The following is a 15,214-nucleotide window of genomic DNA, read 5'->3' on the forward strand; positions in this document are numbered from 1 at the left end:
ACCCAATGCACACATTCGACACTTGGGAAGGTTTTGGTAGAATCAGATGACATTCCTCCTACCCTGTCCCCAACTGTATTCATCTACTAGGGCTGCCATAACAAAATACCATAGTCTCTGTGGCTTGAAACACAGATATTTATTTCTGGAGGCTGGGAACTGTGAGATCACAGTGCCAGGATGGTTGAGTCCTGATGAAGGTCCTCTTCCTGGCTTGCAGACAGCTGTCTTCTTGCTGTAGCCTCACATCACGGTGGGGGGAGAGAGAGCGAGAGAGAGAGAAAGAGAGCTCTCCGGTCTCCTCTTATATGGACACTAATCCTATCACGATGACCACCCCTACTACACACACCTCATCTAAACCTGATTACCTCCAAAGGTCTCGTCTCCAAATGTCATCACGTTGGGGGTTAGGGCTTCAACATATGAATTTGGAGGGGATACAAACATTCAGTCCATGTGCCAACTAAGTCTCCAAGATGAGGTCTGGAACCCCTGTTGCCACAAACTCTTGGGGACGTTGAGGCTGCGGCATTCAGAGGGCATAACTTTGGCCGGTGATTCAGGAGGTTTGATAGTTGTCTTTGGATTTACTCTAAGCTGCTCTGTGACATGTGGCAAATCTGTCCTCCTCTCTGCTTCCTGGTTTCTCAAACAGTCAATGGCCCTGTGCCCCTGTAGGCCTCTCCAGCTGTCACAGTCCACAGTTCTATGATGTTTGGGTTTGTATAAGTTTCAACCAGTTGTGCTTGGCCCATCGGGGTAGTGTAGGCAGTAGGCAAGTTTGGTCAGCCAGCCCTTGACTCCATTTCCGTGTTTTCTCCCAGCTTTCCCGGTGCTCTTCGTTGTACCCTGGAGCATCGCCCGCGCTCAGCTGGAGAACACAGGGTAGGTAATTCACCTCTTTTTACATTTCCGTGAGCTAGCCGTTCCCAGATAGGCCCCAATGTAAGGAAATATACTATTTTCCCAAAGAGAATATCCACTCCCTTCCATTTTGGCCATCCAGGATACACTTAAGTATGTAGATAAAAGAATCAAGTACCTTTCTTGTAGAAATTTGTCTATTAATTTAGTTACACATGCAGGTAAGCACAAAATTAGCACAAATTAGTACAAAAATTGGCTGCTTAGGTTAGCAGCGACCCCTGGGTATAAACAAATATAGGTACAAGGATGCTTATTGCATTCACAGTGGGGGAAAAAGGCAAAACCAATCAAACAAAAAAAACCCTGAACATCCATCAATAGGGGAATCATCAAACAAATTGTGGCATACCTATATAGTGGACTACTGTAAAGCTACTGAAAAAACAAGTTAGTTCTGTACCTTTTGGTTTTTAGGGACTAAACCTCAACAGCGTGTCGTTAACCTTGCTGCTGAATAATGTGTGTCAGTGATTCCATTTTTTTCCCTCCAAATAGTTACCACCAAAAATCCCCTACACAGACATACCTTGGAGATATTGTGGGTTCAGTTCAGGGCATCACAATCAAGTGAATATCTCAATAAAGCGAGTCACGTGAATGTTTTGGTTTCCCAGTACGTATGAAAGCTATGTTTACACTATACTGTGTATTTGTTAACTATTTGTTAAACAGTAAGACTTGAAAGTAGCAATTACTCCTTGATCCATGGGCTACTGTATACTATTAAGTGTGCAGTAGCATTATGTCTTAAAAAAAAAAATCTCGATTAAAAATACTTTATTGCTACACCAGGCAATTCCCAAGACTTCTGTTCTAAGTGACTTTTTTTCCCACTCTAATTCATTCCTGGGATCAGTTTCACGTTTGAACATTAAACCAACCTTGCATTACTAGAATAAAGCTACTTCGATTGTGATATACGATTGTTTTACATACCGTGGATACAGTTTGTGCTTCTGTTTACACATTTTGCATGCATGTTCAAAAGAGAAACTGGCCTGTGATTCTATTCTTGTCATATTCTTTTTAGTTTTGATCTGAAGCTTATGTTGGCCTTATAAATATTTTGAGCAATATATACTTTTCTGTTTCCTGGAAGATTTTTATGTAAGATTACCATTATTTCTTCCCTAAATATTTGGAAGGATTTACTTGGAAAGCCATGTATCCCTGGAAATCATTTTCTGTAAAGGTACTTAATTATACAAACAACTTCTGGAGTAGATAGGTTTTTTAGACATGTTTTCTTTCTTGGGTTAGTCTTGTTAGCTTGCATTTTTTTAAGAATTTGTCATTTTGGATGAATTTTCAAATTGATAAATATAAAATTATCGTAATTTTAACAGCCAAAAAAAAACTTTATTGCTAAAAAAATGCTAACCATCATCTGAGGCTTCAGTGAGTCATAATCTTTCTGCTGGTGGAGGGTCTGGATGGCTGCTGACTGATCAGAGTGGTGGTTGCTGGAGGTTGGAGTGTCTGTAGCAGTTTCTTAAAATAGGACAAAATGATGACGTTTGCCACATCTATTTTTCCTTTTATGAACGATTTCTCTGTAGCATGCACGCTCTATGATAGCATCTTATCCACAGAAGAACTTCTTTCAAGATTGGAGTCAATCCTTTCAAACCCTGCTGCTGCTTTATCAACTTATTTTATGTAATATTCTAAATCCTTTGTTGTCTTTCCAACAATCTTCACAACATCTTCACCAGGAGTAGATTCCATCTCAAAAAAACCACGTCCTTTGCTCCATCCATAAGAAGCAAAACTCCTCATCGGTTTAGTTTTATGATGAGATGGCAGCAATTCAGTCACACCTTCAGGATCCACTTCTAATTCTAGCTCTCTTGCTATTCCCACCACATTTGCAGTTAGTTCATCCACTGAAGTCTTGAACCCCTCAAGGTCATCCATCAGGGTTGGAATCAACTTCTTCCACAGTCCTGTTAATGTTTCTTTTTGACCTCTTCCCATGAATCATGAGTGTTCTCAATAGCGTCTAGAATGGTGAATCTTTTCCTGAAGGTTTTCAACTTACTTTACCCAGATCCATCAGAGGAGTCAGCATCTAAGGCAGCTGTAGCCTTACAAAATGTATTTGTTAGATAGTAAGACTTAAAAGTAACAATTACTCCTTGATCCATGGGCTACAGAATGAATGTTGTGTTAGCAGGCATGAAAACAACGTTAATTTCATTGTCCGTCTCCATCAGAGCTCTTGGGTCACCAGTGCATTGTCAATGAGCAGTCATATTTTTGAAAGGAATCTTTTTTTTTTTCTGAGCAGTTGCTCCCAGCAGTGAGCTAAAAATATTCAAGAACTGTTTGGTGCAAGGACCGTAGCTTTCAGCCAATCTCGGCTTTCGACATGCCTTCCTCGCTAAGCTTAATCATTTCTAACATTTGATTTAAAATGAGGGATGTGTGTCACTCTTCCTTTCACTTGAACACTTAGAGGCCTTTGTAGGGTTACTAATTGGCCTAATTTCAATATTTCTGTGTCTCGGGGAATTAGGGAGGCCTGAGGAGAGGGACAGAGATAGGGGAACAGCCGGTTGGCGGTGCAGTCAGAACACACACATGGATTAAGTTCACCATCTCATATGGGCACAGATCACGGCACCCCAAAACAGTTACCACAGTAACATCAAAGATCGCTGATCACAGATCACCATAACAATTATAGTAACAATGAAAAGCTTTAAAATATTGCAAGAATTACCAAAACGTGACACAGAGACACGAAGTGAGCAAATGCCGTTGGTAGATAGCGCCTACAGACTTGCCCGACGCAGGGTTGCACAAACCTTCAATTTGCAAAAAACGCAATATCTGCGAAGTGCAATAAAGTGAAGCACAGTAAAATGAGGTGTGCCTGTGGAATTAAGAATTCGTGTTTGTACGAACACGGAGAAAAATGTGGAAGGCTACACACCAAGCTGTTAGCATGAAGACCACTTTCCTGGTTAAAAAAAAAAAAGTCCACGGTATCAACCTAATAGGAAGGGGTTTGGGCCCTCCCTCGCCCATCCCAAGTGAGTCTTGAGTGTGAGCCTGCTTCTTCCGAGGGTGCAGGCCCTTTACCTTCAGCCTTGTTTCAGACGTAAGTCTTCTCTTACTCGCTCTTTGCCGTAGGTGCTGGGGAACCAACAGGAATAAGAATGTCTGGTGGATCATTCGGGGACCCATGCTGCTTTGTGTAACGGTGAGGACCGTCCCACCCGCCCTTTCTCCTCTCTGAGCTCAGCCGCTGTGGAGGACCCTGTCCCCTCCCCTGCCACCCGCCAGATTCTCTGGTTCAGAATGAACCTGGGCCAGATCCCTTGAGATGGAGACGCTGAGCTGTGAGTAAGATCTGTTGAATGAGAAGAAGCAAGTGAGAAACTTCTCCTTGTTCTGGTTCAGTACCTAAACCCAGGCTTACACTCTAAGCCTCCTACTCTCTGGGTTTTCGAACTATGTAGAGAAACCCGTAATCAGCTCAGTGACCTCATGTCAACCGGCTGTGATGTGCACAAAGCCTGGGGATGCAGGAGCCTTCGGGCATGGACGAGCCCGGGGACAGCAAAGCTATGGGCTTGGACTTACCACCGTCAGCAGGAGGGAGGGGAGACTAAGGAAGCATCTTTTAGAGGAGGAAAGCATGCAGTCGCTATTAACCCAAAGCTGTGATGGGGGTTCGAGTCAGGAGATGATGCTACTCTGAGACCTTGTGGAAGGCCCAGAATTTGGGGGGTGCAGAGAGACTGCTCAAGCCGGAGTCCTAAAGCTCCTTTAGATCGTAGCATGTGAGGAAGACATCTGCCAAAGAAGTTCGGGGGAGGGGCAGGGAGATAGCAGACAGTTGGAAGGATGAGCAACAAGGTCCCGGAGGAGGGCTTCCCTGGTGGCGCAGTGGTTGAGAGTCCGCCTGCCGATGCAGGGGGCACGGGTTCGTGTCCCGGTCCGGGAAGATCCCACATGCCGAGGAGCTGCTGGGCCCGTGAGCCATGGCCGCTGCGCCTGCACGTCCGGAGCCTGTGCTCCGCAACGGGAGCGGCCACAATAGTGAGAGGCCCGCGTACCGCAAAAAAAAAAGATCCCAGAGGAGGCGGGAGGTCTTCCTGCCTGGACGCAGGGCCAGCAGCCCTGGGCGCCCACCAGCCAGGCACCGCCCACTCTCCTCTCCAAGGGGTTGCCGGGCATTCCGTTTTTGCCATTTTATGGAAATAACCTGGCATTTGTGGTTTCGTGAAAGCAAAAAGGCTTATTTTTAGAGAAGAATGTCAATATTTGTCAATAATTGAAGGGCACTCTCCGCCCATACCTGAGCGTTGAGTGTGCCTGGGAGGGGAAGATGTTCGTAGAAAGGGCAGGAAAACCAAGAGCGTGAAGATGCTCTAAGCGGTGGCCTGGGTGCTACTGGGGATGTCTCCTCCGGTCCTTTCACACGCAGCTGAGAGCGGATGCTCAAAGTGACCTCTGACCACGCCCACTCCCAGCGCGGCCTCCTGCCCTGCCTCACCCACCCCATATGCCTCCCTTCCCCACATCCTCTCCTCTCCAGCCACACTGCCCCGCTGCGGTCCCAGCCGCAGCTCCTGGCTGGCCACCTCCGCTGCAGCCGGCTGACAGTTATTGAGTGCCTCCTACATACCTGCTCTTCTGAGCGCTCCGTGCGTGTTAACTCATTTCATCTCCCAACAAACCCACGAGGCAGGCGCTACTATTGTGTTGCTTTTATTGGTGAGCATGCTGAAGACTGTCACAGAGTTAGTCAGTGGGGGTCAGACCGCGGCCTGATCGGGTGACACCGGCACTTGTAACCACAGCATCGCGCAGCTGCCCCCAGATACTTACTGCCTCCAGCCCCCATGCCTGGAGGACTGTGGGCTTCTCACGCGTTAGTACCTTGCTTTGGCCCCTCCTCAGGTTGGAACCGCCTCCCTCCGCCATCTCATCCTCCTGGCCACTCTACCTGGACACCCACCCCACAAAGTAGAGATGGTCACACCCTCCTCCGTGTCCTTCCCAGATCCTGTACCAACTTCTGCTCTGACCCCAGCAATGTTTTATTGCAAGTATTTGTCTAAAGCCTGTGTGCTGTCACCATAAGCCCCGTGTTTTATGCATCCTGGCGGCCAGCCCAAGCATACGGCAGGCTCTGCAGAAACTTACTCAGTAAATGCTTGTGACCCACACTCCCGGGCACTGGAAGGTTCTCATGCACCAGGCAGAATGAAGCAGGATGGCCTTCCCTAGGATGGAGTTCAGACTCGCTCCAGCTGGATCCCTGGTGCTTACCCTGCGTGCAGTCTTCCAGAGGCTGCATCACTGGTTCTCCATCTTGGTTGCTCTTGGGATCACCTGGGTATCTTGAAAAGTTCTTCTTGCACGAGATTTGTGTTTCATTGGTCTCAGATGTGGCTTAGGGATTCTAAGGAGAAGCTCAGGTGTGGTCTCCTGAGTGCTTGTTCTGAATTCAGGTTCCCAGGCCCCACCCCGGACCTGCAGAATCAGAATCTTCATTGTAACAGGATTCCTGGGCACTGGGTACACAGTAATGTTTAGGAAGCTCTGTGCCCACACACCAGCGGTTCTCAAAACTGGCTGTGCGTTAGAAACATCGTGGTGGCTCATACCCCAGAGGATTTCATCCGAAATTCTGGAGGTGGTACCTGGGCAGTGATTCTAATCCGTGGCCAGGGCTGGAACAATTGCTCTGGACCTCGCTGCTTGGTTGTCCATGGCTGGCTGACCTGTGTGCTGGTTTCTCCAGGTGCTTCCTAGTTCCTAGAGCCACCTTTTCTCCTGCCAGGACTAGAGAATGTGCTCTGTCTTTTCCTCTTGGATGAAAGGACCTTCCCAGTCGTGGCCAGCTCCACAGAAATGGCCACAATCACCTTAGCTCAGGGTGGTTCCTTGTCCTCCCATCCACAACCCCTCTTCCTCCTGTTCACCCCACGGTGGACGACACCACCATCCACCTACCAGGCACCCAAGCCGGAAACCCGGGCGCCCTCCTAGCTTCTATCTCCTGCCTCACTACAGCCTCCAGCCAGACTTCAAGTCCTGTCAGTTCTTCCTCTGAAGGTCCCTCCAGGCTTTCTCCTTCTCCTCAATCCATTGTCATTGTTCTTCTTCAGCCCCTTGGGGTTTCTCATGCAGACCTTTGCAAAAGCCTCCTATTTGGCCTCCCTTGCTCATTCCTGCCCCTGGCGATGCATCCTCTGTATGGCAGCCAGAGTGGTCTTTCTCGAGCTATGTGTGGCTGTTTCTCTTCTACGTGTGACTTTTTTTTTTTTTTTTTTTTTTAAAGAAGATGTTGGGGGTAGGAGTTTATTAAGTTATTTATTTATTTTTGGCTGTGTTGGGTCTTCGTTTCTGTGTGAAGGCTTTCTCTAGTTGTGGCAAGCGGGGGCCATTCTTCATCGCGGTGCGCAGGCCTCTCACGATGGCGGCCTCTTGTTGCAGAGCACAGGCTCCAGACACGCAGGCTCAGCAGCTGTGGCTCACGGGCCTAGTTGCTCCGCGGCATGTGGGATCCTCCCAGACCAGGGCTCGAACCCGTGCCCCCTGCATTAGCAGGCAGATTCTCAACCACTGCGCCACCAGGGAAGCCCCTACGTGTGACTTTTTAATGGCTCATTACTGCCCTTGGGCGTGGTTCCAAACTCCTTCATATGGTACGTATTGTCATTCCCATCCAACCACAAGCACCCCGTGCTCCATTTATATGGAGAAATGCACAGTTCCCCCGAATCCATGCTGATGTTCATGCCTCCCGTGCCTTTGCACACGCTGCCTCTCTGCCTGGGATGCCCACCTGACGGCCCTACATTGCCTGGTGAGCTCTTCCTCCTTGCAGACTGAACCCTTATTAAGGCTAAGTGCATGTGCCCTTCAGCAGGGCTCTTGGGGACGGAGGGTTTTAACCCAAAGGAGTAGCTCTAATATAGGCATTTTCGTCTATATAGCGGGCTAGGGGAGGAGGGGCTTGGTGGGAAGATGGAGGAGTTAGGGGTACACGAGACCTACCTCCGAGTCCCTACTGTGCCGGCAACCACCTCTGCCAACTTGTAGACCCAGATATGAGCATGGCAGCTGGCGTGGTGCCAAAGAAATGTCACCAAGATTGGTACATCTGATCATATGCATTCTGTATCCTCTAGGACCTGAAAAGGAGCCTTATATGTTTGGGGTCCTACGTGCCCCACATCTGGTCACAGAATCCAAGAGGAGTTGGCTGGGTTCTTTAAAAATTTCCGACACTTGCGCAGAACGAGGATTTTTGTACCTTTTTCCAGTCGCCTTTCTGCGCACTCCCCAGTCCTCAGACCGCCCTGCTTCTTTATTGGTTATCCTATATAAACACCCCAAGCTTCTTGCCTTGGGGAGATGGATTTGAGATGTGTTCTCCTATCTCCTTGCTTGGCCGCCTTGCAAATAAACCCTCTGTTTGCTGGGAAAAAAAAAAATTTCCTCCTTCATCCCCTTTCCTGCTGGAACACAAATCACGAACAGCCCCATCCAAATGTGATTGCCGACCCCTGTCTCCTGGGGCACCTGGATGGATGGAGGTTCCGTGGTCCACCAGGCTGGTGTTCCATTCCATGGCAGTGAAGAAGTGCTTCCTCCATGTAGCCCAGTGGTTGATGCCCATTTTCTCTTGTCTGGTCTCTGGAAGACACAAAGAACAGGGAATCTACACGCTTCTCATCACAAGCCTTCATTTCCTAGGAGACAGTCCTGGTTGAAATTAATTTACTGAAATATGTGCCTTTCCCGTGTTAGGCTTGCTTTGTAAGAAAAACGCCTGAGTTTAACAAGTCACTAAGCCAAGGACACAGCGTTTTCTCTTTGTGATGAAAAACAGACATCCCATTAAATGGGATAAATTGCTTGGTTACACTTAGTTTGTATTTAAGTGTTCCGTTACTAAATAGTTTTGGCTGGCGATCTCCATTATCCCCGCTGGCTTGTGGATTGGATGAATAGCCTCTTGCCTGAAACTCTACCCTCTTAGCTTTGCGCATTGATTCTCCCGAGGCCAATAAGACAAGTAATAACAGGTACGTGTTGGATTCTGCAGCTCGTGTTTCAATCTGTGGGTTAAGACCAGGACATCAGTATTGTGCTGGTTCAATGTCTGCAGAGACTTGACTCCATTAATTGCCACCCAACCACCGTCCCTATGGGCTCTTTCTCCATTGCATAGAGGCACTTTGAAGTCTTTTCAATTTTAAAAACAACTGTACCCCCAAACCACTATTAGCCCCACAATTCAGTTGAGAGACATTATCTCCATTCCGCAGCCCTTGCCAACTACTGTTCTATCCGTCTGCTTCCTTTTGCAGTCAAGTCTCTTCAATGTGGTCTACACTTACTGTCTCTTGTCTCCTGCAGCTTCTCTTAAGTGAGCTCCCTGTCGCTAAGTGTGGTCTTATTTCGCCTTCAGATTACGGTAGCACTTAAACCTTTTTAAAATTCTACCCATTGTGAGCTTCCAGGAAACCACGTCCTTGTGGTGCACTCCGACTGCCCCGGCTCCTCTTTCATAACCTCCTCTGATGTCTCCACTTCCTCTACCTTTCCCTTCATTACAAGGCAATTCTCAGAACCCTCTTTTTCTCCCAGTCTCCACAGCCTTCCTGGACAATCTCACCAACTCCAATGGCTCCATGCTCTGACTGGGACCTCCTTGCTGAGCTCCAGACATAAATATCTCACTGCCTTGGGACATCTCTTGTGTCCAAAACTGCTAGGTCCTCGTCCCCGCAGTGCTCTTCCTTCTCTGTGTGGTCATTCTCTTGGGGAATGGCACGACCACACATTGAGATCTACCATGAAACCTTGGGGTCATCTTTGATCTCCCATCCAGCCGGTCACAAAGGTCATCTGACTCAAACTCCTCAATAATTTCTAATCCATCTCCTCTCCATCGCTGAACCACCAGGGCTGCTCTTTACGTCACCTCTCCATCATCCTCCCCAGGAACTCTGAAACTGCCTCCCAGTTGGTCTCCCTTCCTCCAGCTTTGCCTTCCTTCAATCTAGTCTCCACGCTTGCTGCTAAAATGAGCTTTCTGAAATGCAGAAATGCATATCTGATCAGGTCACTTGCCAGCTTGAAATCCATCATCCCTGTTTTCAGAAGAAAACCCAAACTCCTTAGTGTGGCCATGAAAAGCTCTGCAGGACCTGGCCCTCCCTCCCGCTCCAGTCTCACATCTCATAAACCCTGTTCTCGTTCTCCAAGCCCTGCTTACATTTGACCACTTGCTGTTCTGCGTTTCCAGTGGTCCATGACCTCTCATGAGGTTGCTGTCTAGAGGTTGGCCAGGGCTGCAGCCATCTGAAGCCTGGGGCTGGAAGATCAGCTTCTAAGGCTGGCAAGTGGTGCTGGTTGTTGGTCGGAGGACTCAATCTCCCCACATGGGTCTCTCCACGGGCTGCTTGGGCGTCCTCACAACATGGTGGCTGGTTTTCCCCAGAGGGAGAGGGAGAGAGAGAGAACCAGCTGGAAGCCATCCTTTTGAGCACCTAGCCTCAGAACTCACAGCATCACTCCTACTATATTCTTTTCATTACATGCAAATAACTGAACTAGTTCACATCCCAGAGAGAAAAGGCGAATTAGGCTCTGCCTTTTGAAGGGAGAAGTGTCGAAGAATCTGCAGACATTTTTTTGTTGTTGTTGTTTTTTGTTTTTTGCGGTGCGCAGGCCTCTCACTACTGTGGCCTCTCCCGTTGCGGAGCACAGGCTCCGGACGCGCAGGCTCAGCAGCCATGGCTCATGGGCCCAGCCATTCTGTGGCATGTGGGATCTTCCCGGACCGGGGCACGAACCCGCGTCCCCTGCATCGGCAGGCTGACTCCCAACCACTGCGCCACCAGGGAAGCCCCTCCCTATGCAGACATATTTTAAATTTTCTACCAAAGCTGATAATCAAGGGTCGAATTTTCCCAGTTCATGACAGTTGTGGAAAGTCATCTAGAGAGTAGAGAACGTGTGCTTTCCAGTGAATTCTGTGGCAGCAACAGGTCCTCAAGTTCAACACCAATAGACCTGGAGTTCTTTACAGTGGGAGGCAGTGTGGGATTCTGTTTAAGTGAAGGGAGGGTTATAATTAGACAAATCTGAATTTAATTAATTACCAGCTCAGCCACTTACTAGCTGTGCAAGCTTGGGAATAGTACTTGTCTCCTCTGTGCCTCTGTTTTCTCATTGTATCATGGCATTAAAATAGTGTGGCTTCCTCAGAGGGCTGTTGTGAGGATTAAACAAAATAATGTATGGAAAGTTAGCCCAGTGCCTGGCATGGTAAGTACTCAGTACCTGTTAATTACAAATAATAATGGAGAAAGAGAAATTAAGGAAACACTCCCATTCACCATTGCAACAAAAAGAATAAAATACCTAGGCATAAACCTACCTCAGGAGGCAAAAGACCTGTATGCAGAAAACTGTAAGACACCGATGAAAGAAATCAAAGATGATACAAACAGATGGAGAGATACACCATGTTCTTGGATTGGAAGAATCAATATTGTGAAAATGGCTATACTACCCAAAGCAATCTGCAGATTCAATGCAATCCCTATCAAATTACCACTGGCATTTTTCACAGAACTAGAACAAAAAATTTTATAATTTGTATGGAAACACAAAAGACCCTGCATAGCCAAAGCAACCTTGAGAAAGAAAAACAGAGCTGGAGGAATCAGGCTCCCTGACTTCAGAAAACTGCAAAGCTACAGTAATCCAGACAGTATGGTACTGGCACAAAAACAGAAACGTAGATCAGTGGTACAGGATAGAAAGCCCAGAGGTAAACCCACGCACATATGGTCACCTTATCTTTGGCAAAAGGGGCAAGAATATACAATGCAGAAAAGACAGCCTCTTCAATAAGTGGTGCTGGGAAAACTGGACAGCTACATGTAAAAGAATGAAATTAGAACACTTCCTAACACCAAACGCAAAAATAAACTCAAAATGGATTAGAGACCTAAATGTAAGACCCGTCACTTCTGCCTATGTTAGAGGAAAACATAGGCAGAACACTCTATGACATAAATCACAGCAAGATCCTTTTTGATCCACCTCCTAGAGTAATGGAAATAAAATAATAAACAAATGGGACCTAATGAAACTTAAAAGCTTTTGCACAGCAAAGGAAACCATAAACAAGACAAAAAGACAACCTTCAGAATGGGAGAAAATATTTGCAAATGAAACAACTGACAAAGGATTAATCTCCAAAATATACAAGCAGCTTATGCAGCTCAATATCCAAAAAACAACCCAATCCAAAAATAGGCAGCAGACCTAAATAGACATTTCTCCAGAGTAGACATACAGATGGCCAACAAACACGTGAAAGGATGCTCAACGTGACTAATCATTAGAGAAATGCAAATCAAAACCACAAAGAGGGGGCTTCCCCAATGGCGCAGTGGTTAAGAATCCGCCTGCCAACGCAGGGGACACGGGTTCGATCCCTTGTCTGGGAAGATCCCACATGCTGCGGAGCAACTAAGCCCGTGTGCCACAACTACTGAGCCTGCGCTCTAGAGCCTGTGAGCCACAACTACTGAGCCCACGTGCCACACCTACTGAAGGCAGTGCACCTAGATAGAGTCCCTGCTCTGCAACAAGAGAAGCCACCACAATGAGAAGCCTGCACACCACAACGAAGAGTAGCCCCAGCTCGCCACAACTAGAGAAAGCCCACATGCAGCAACGAAGACCCAACACAGCCAAAAACAAATAAATAAAATAGATATAAATAAATCTATTTGAAAAAAAAAAACCACAATGAGGTATCACCTCACAACGGTCAGAATGGCCATCATCAAAAAATCTACAAACGATAAATGCTGGAGAGGGTGTGGAGAAAAGAGAACCCTCTTGCACTGTTGGTGGGAATGTAAATTGATACAGCCACTATGGAGAACAGTATGGAGGTTCCTTAAAAAACTAAAAATAGAACTACCATATGACCCAGCAATCCCACTACTGGGCAAATACCCTGAGAAAACCATAAATCAAAAAGACACATGAGGGCTTCCCTGGTGGCACAGTGTTTAAGAATCCACCTGCCAATGCAGGGGATTGGCAGGGACGTGGGTTCGAGCCCTGGTCCGGGAAGATCCCACATGCTGTGCGGCAACTAAGCCTGTGCACCACAACTACTGAGCCTGCGCTCTAGAGCCTGCGAGCCACAACTACTGAGCCCACGTGCTACAACTACTGAAGCCCGTGCGCCTGGAGCCCGTGCTCCGCAACAAGAGAAGCCACTGCAATGAGAAGCCCGCGCACCACAACAAAGAGTAGCCCCTGCTCACCACAACTAGAAAAAGCCTGTGCACAGAACGAAGACCCAATGCTGACAAAAATAAATAAATTAATTAATTAAAAAAATATATATATATACGTACCACTGCACAAGGTTCACTGCAGCCCTGTGACAGGACATGGAAGGACATGGAAGCAACCTAAGTGTCCGTCGACAGATAAATGGATAAAGATGTGACACATATATACAATGGAATATTACTCAGCCATAAAAAGGAACGAAATTGAGTTATCTGTAATGAGGTGGATGGACCTAGAGTCCGTCATACAGAGTGAAGTCAGAAAGAGGAAAACAAATACCGTATGCTAACACCTATATGTGGAATCTTAAAAAAAAAAAAAAAAAACGGTACTGATGAACCTAGGGGCAGGGCAGGAATAAAGACGCAGACATAGAGAACGGACTTGAGGACATGAGGAGTGGGAAGGGTAAGCTGGGACGAAGTGAGAGAGTGGCATGGACATATATACACTACCAACTGTAAAATAGATAGCTAGTGGGAAGCAGCTGCATAGCACAGGGAGATCAGCTCGGTGCTTTGTGACCACCTAGAGGGGTGGGATAGGGAGGGTGGGAGGGAGGGAGATGCAAGAGGGAGGAGATATGGGAACATATGTATATGTATAACTGATTCACTCTGTTATAAAGCAGAAACTAACACACCATTGTAAAGCAATTATACTCCAATAAAGACATTAACAAAACAAATTAAAAAAATAATAATGTAAATGTCCATCTGCCTTTCTCAGACAGCTGTTGGGTCTCCTGGAGGCAGAAGAATAAACTAGGTGGCTTTTTAGCGTCCTTTCTAGGCTCTCAGTTGAGATGGCCTTAGGGAGAGTGGGGATTACCCTGACCACTTGCCACCTGACCAGCTGACTACCGGACTGCCCCTGATTTCCCTGAACAAGGATCTGATGGCGGGTCCAGGGTGACCTTGATATTCCTAGCCACATCACTTACTCATATCTGTGTTTTTTTCAAGGTCAATTTCTTCATCTTCTTGAAAATCCTCAAGCTTCTCATCTCTAAGCTCAAAGCTCATCAAATGTGCTTCAGAGATTATAAATACAGGTGAGTGGCCTGAGGTCAGTACCCAAGAGCCCAAGATTATTTTTACCGCTTTTGGCCGTTCTGGCTAATGTCCCAGGAAGGGGGTAACATTGCATTAGTACGTTTATCTCCGGACACAAGGGTGTCAGCAAGAGCCCCTCTGAAAAAGGCGCCGTGGGATCATGTAGGGCTTTTGCCAAAGATGAGGACCTTCCGAGCCCGTGCAAATGAAGTCAGTGGTGAGTAGTGAAGGGCACACACATTCCCCAGCAGGACACTGTTAAAATGCTCCTAAGAACGGGTGCTTTACGGGGACAGGAAAGAGTCACACGAAAGGGAGTTTGACAGTTGCCTTCCTTCGGGAAGGAGTTGAGGCAACAGAATAAAGGATATGTTGTAACTCAGGAGAAAGTATTCGGGTATTTGTAAGATCTTGAGTAAGACAACTGCAAACTTTTGGAGTCCAAGGGAACATTCTTCACACAGTCACGCTTTCTTTGTGACTTGCCGTTGCTGCATCCCGTGTTCTGCTTTCCATGGTGACAGCGGTCCCATCGCAGAGTAAGTCAGATCCTGGGTGTTTATTGAGCTCTGCATTGCTGTCACTCAAATGATGAGTGAGTGAGAGAGAAAGGGCTCCCTCCCACCTTTCCCAGGTACTCTGCTTTCTGTAGGACGTGTGCACTTCTTGGGGACAGAGGGTTTTAACCCAGAGCTCCTCTCCCATGGTAGAGATTTTAGTCCTTGTGGTAGGGGTGGAGGTGTGAGTGAGGGTGGCTGTACCTCAGCTTCTCCCTCTCTAAGGCCAGAACGGGCCCCGAGCCAGGTGTGCCGGGAAGGTCGTTTGTCCATTTATCTGACAAACATTGAATGAATGTCTAAAATGCG

The 15,214-nt window shown here is 47.2% G+C and overlaps 1 protein-coding gene across 1 annotated transcript in view; it reads left to right on the forward strand.

Annotated features, from left to right (window-relative positions):
• GLP2R (glucagon like peptide 2 receptor) overlaps positions 1-15,214 on the forward strand; it is a 50,160-nt gene that overhangs the window by 21,509 nt on the left and 13,437 nt on the right. Inside the window, exons 8-10 of the mRNA XM_004266843.4 lie at positions 828-888; positions 4,069-4,138; positions 14,259-14,347. Coding sequence (XP_004266891.1) covers positions 828-888; positions 4,069-4,138; positions 14,259-14,347 — 220 coding nt within the window. The remainder of the gene's footprint in view (positions 1-827; positions 889-4,068; positions 4,139-14,258; positions 14,348-15,214) is intronic.

Source organism: Orcinus orca, chromosome 19 (assembly GCF_937001465.1).
Source record: "Orcinus orca chromosome 19, mOrcOrc1.1, whole genome shotgun sequence".
In the NCBI taxonomy this organism is placed as follows: domain Eukaryota; kingdom Metazoa; phylum Chordata; class Mammalia; order Artiodactyla; family Delphinidae; genus Orcinus; species Orcinus orca.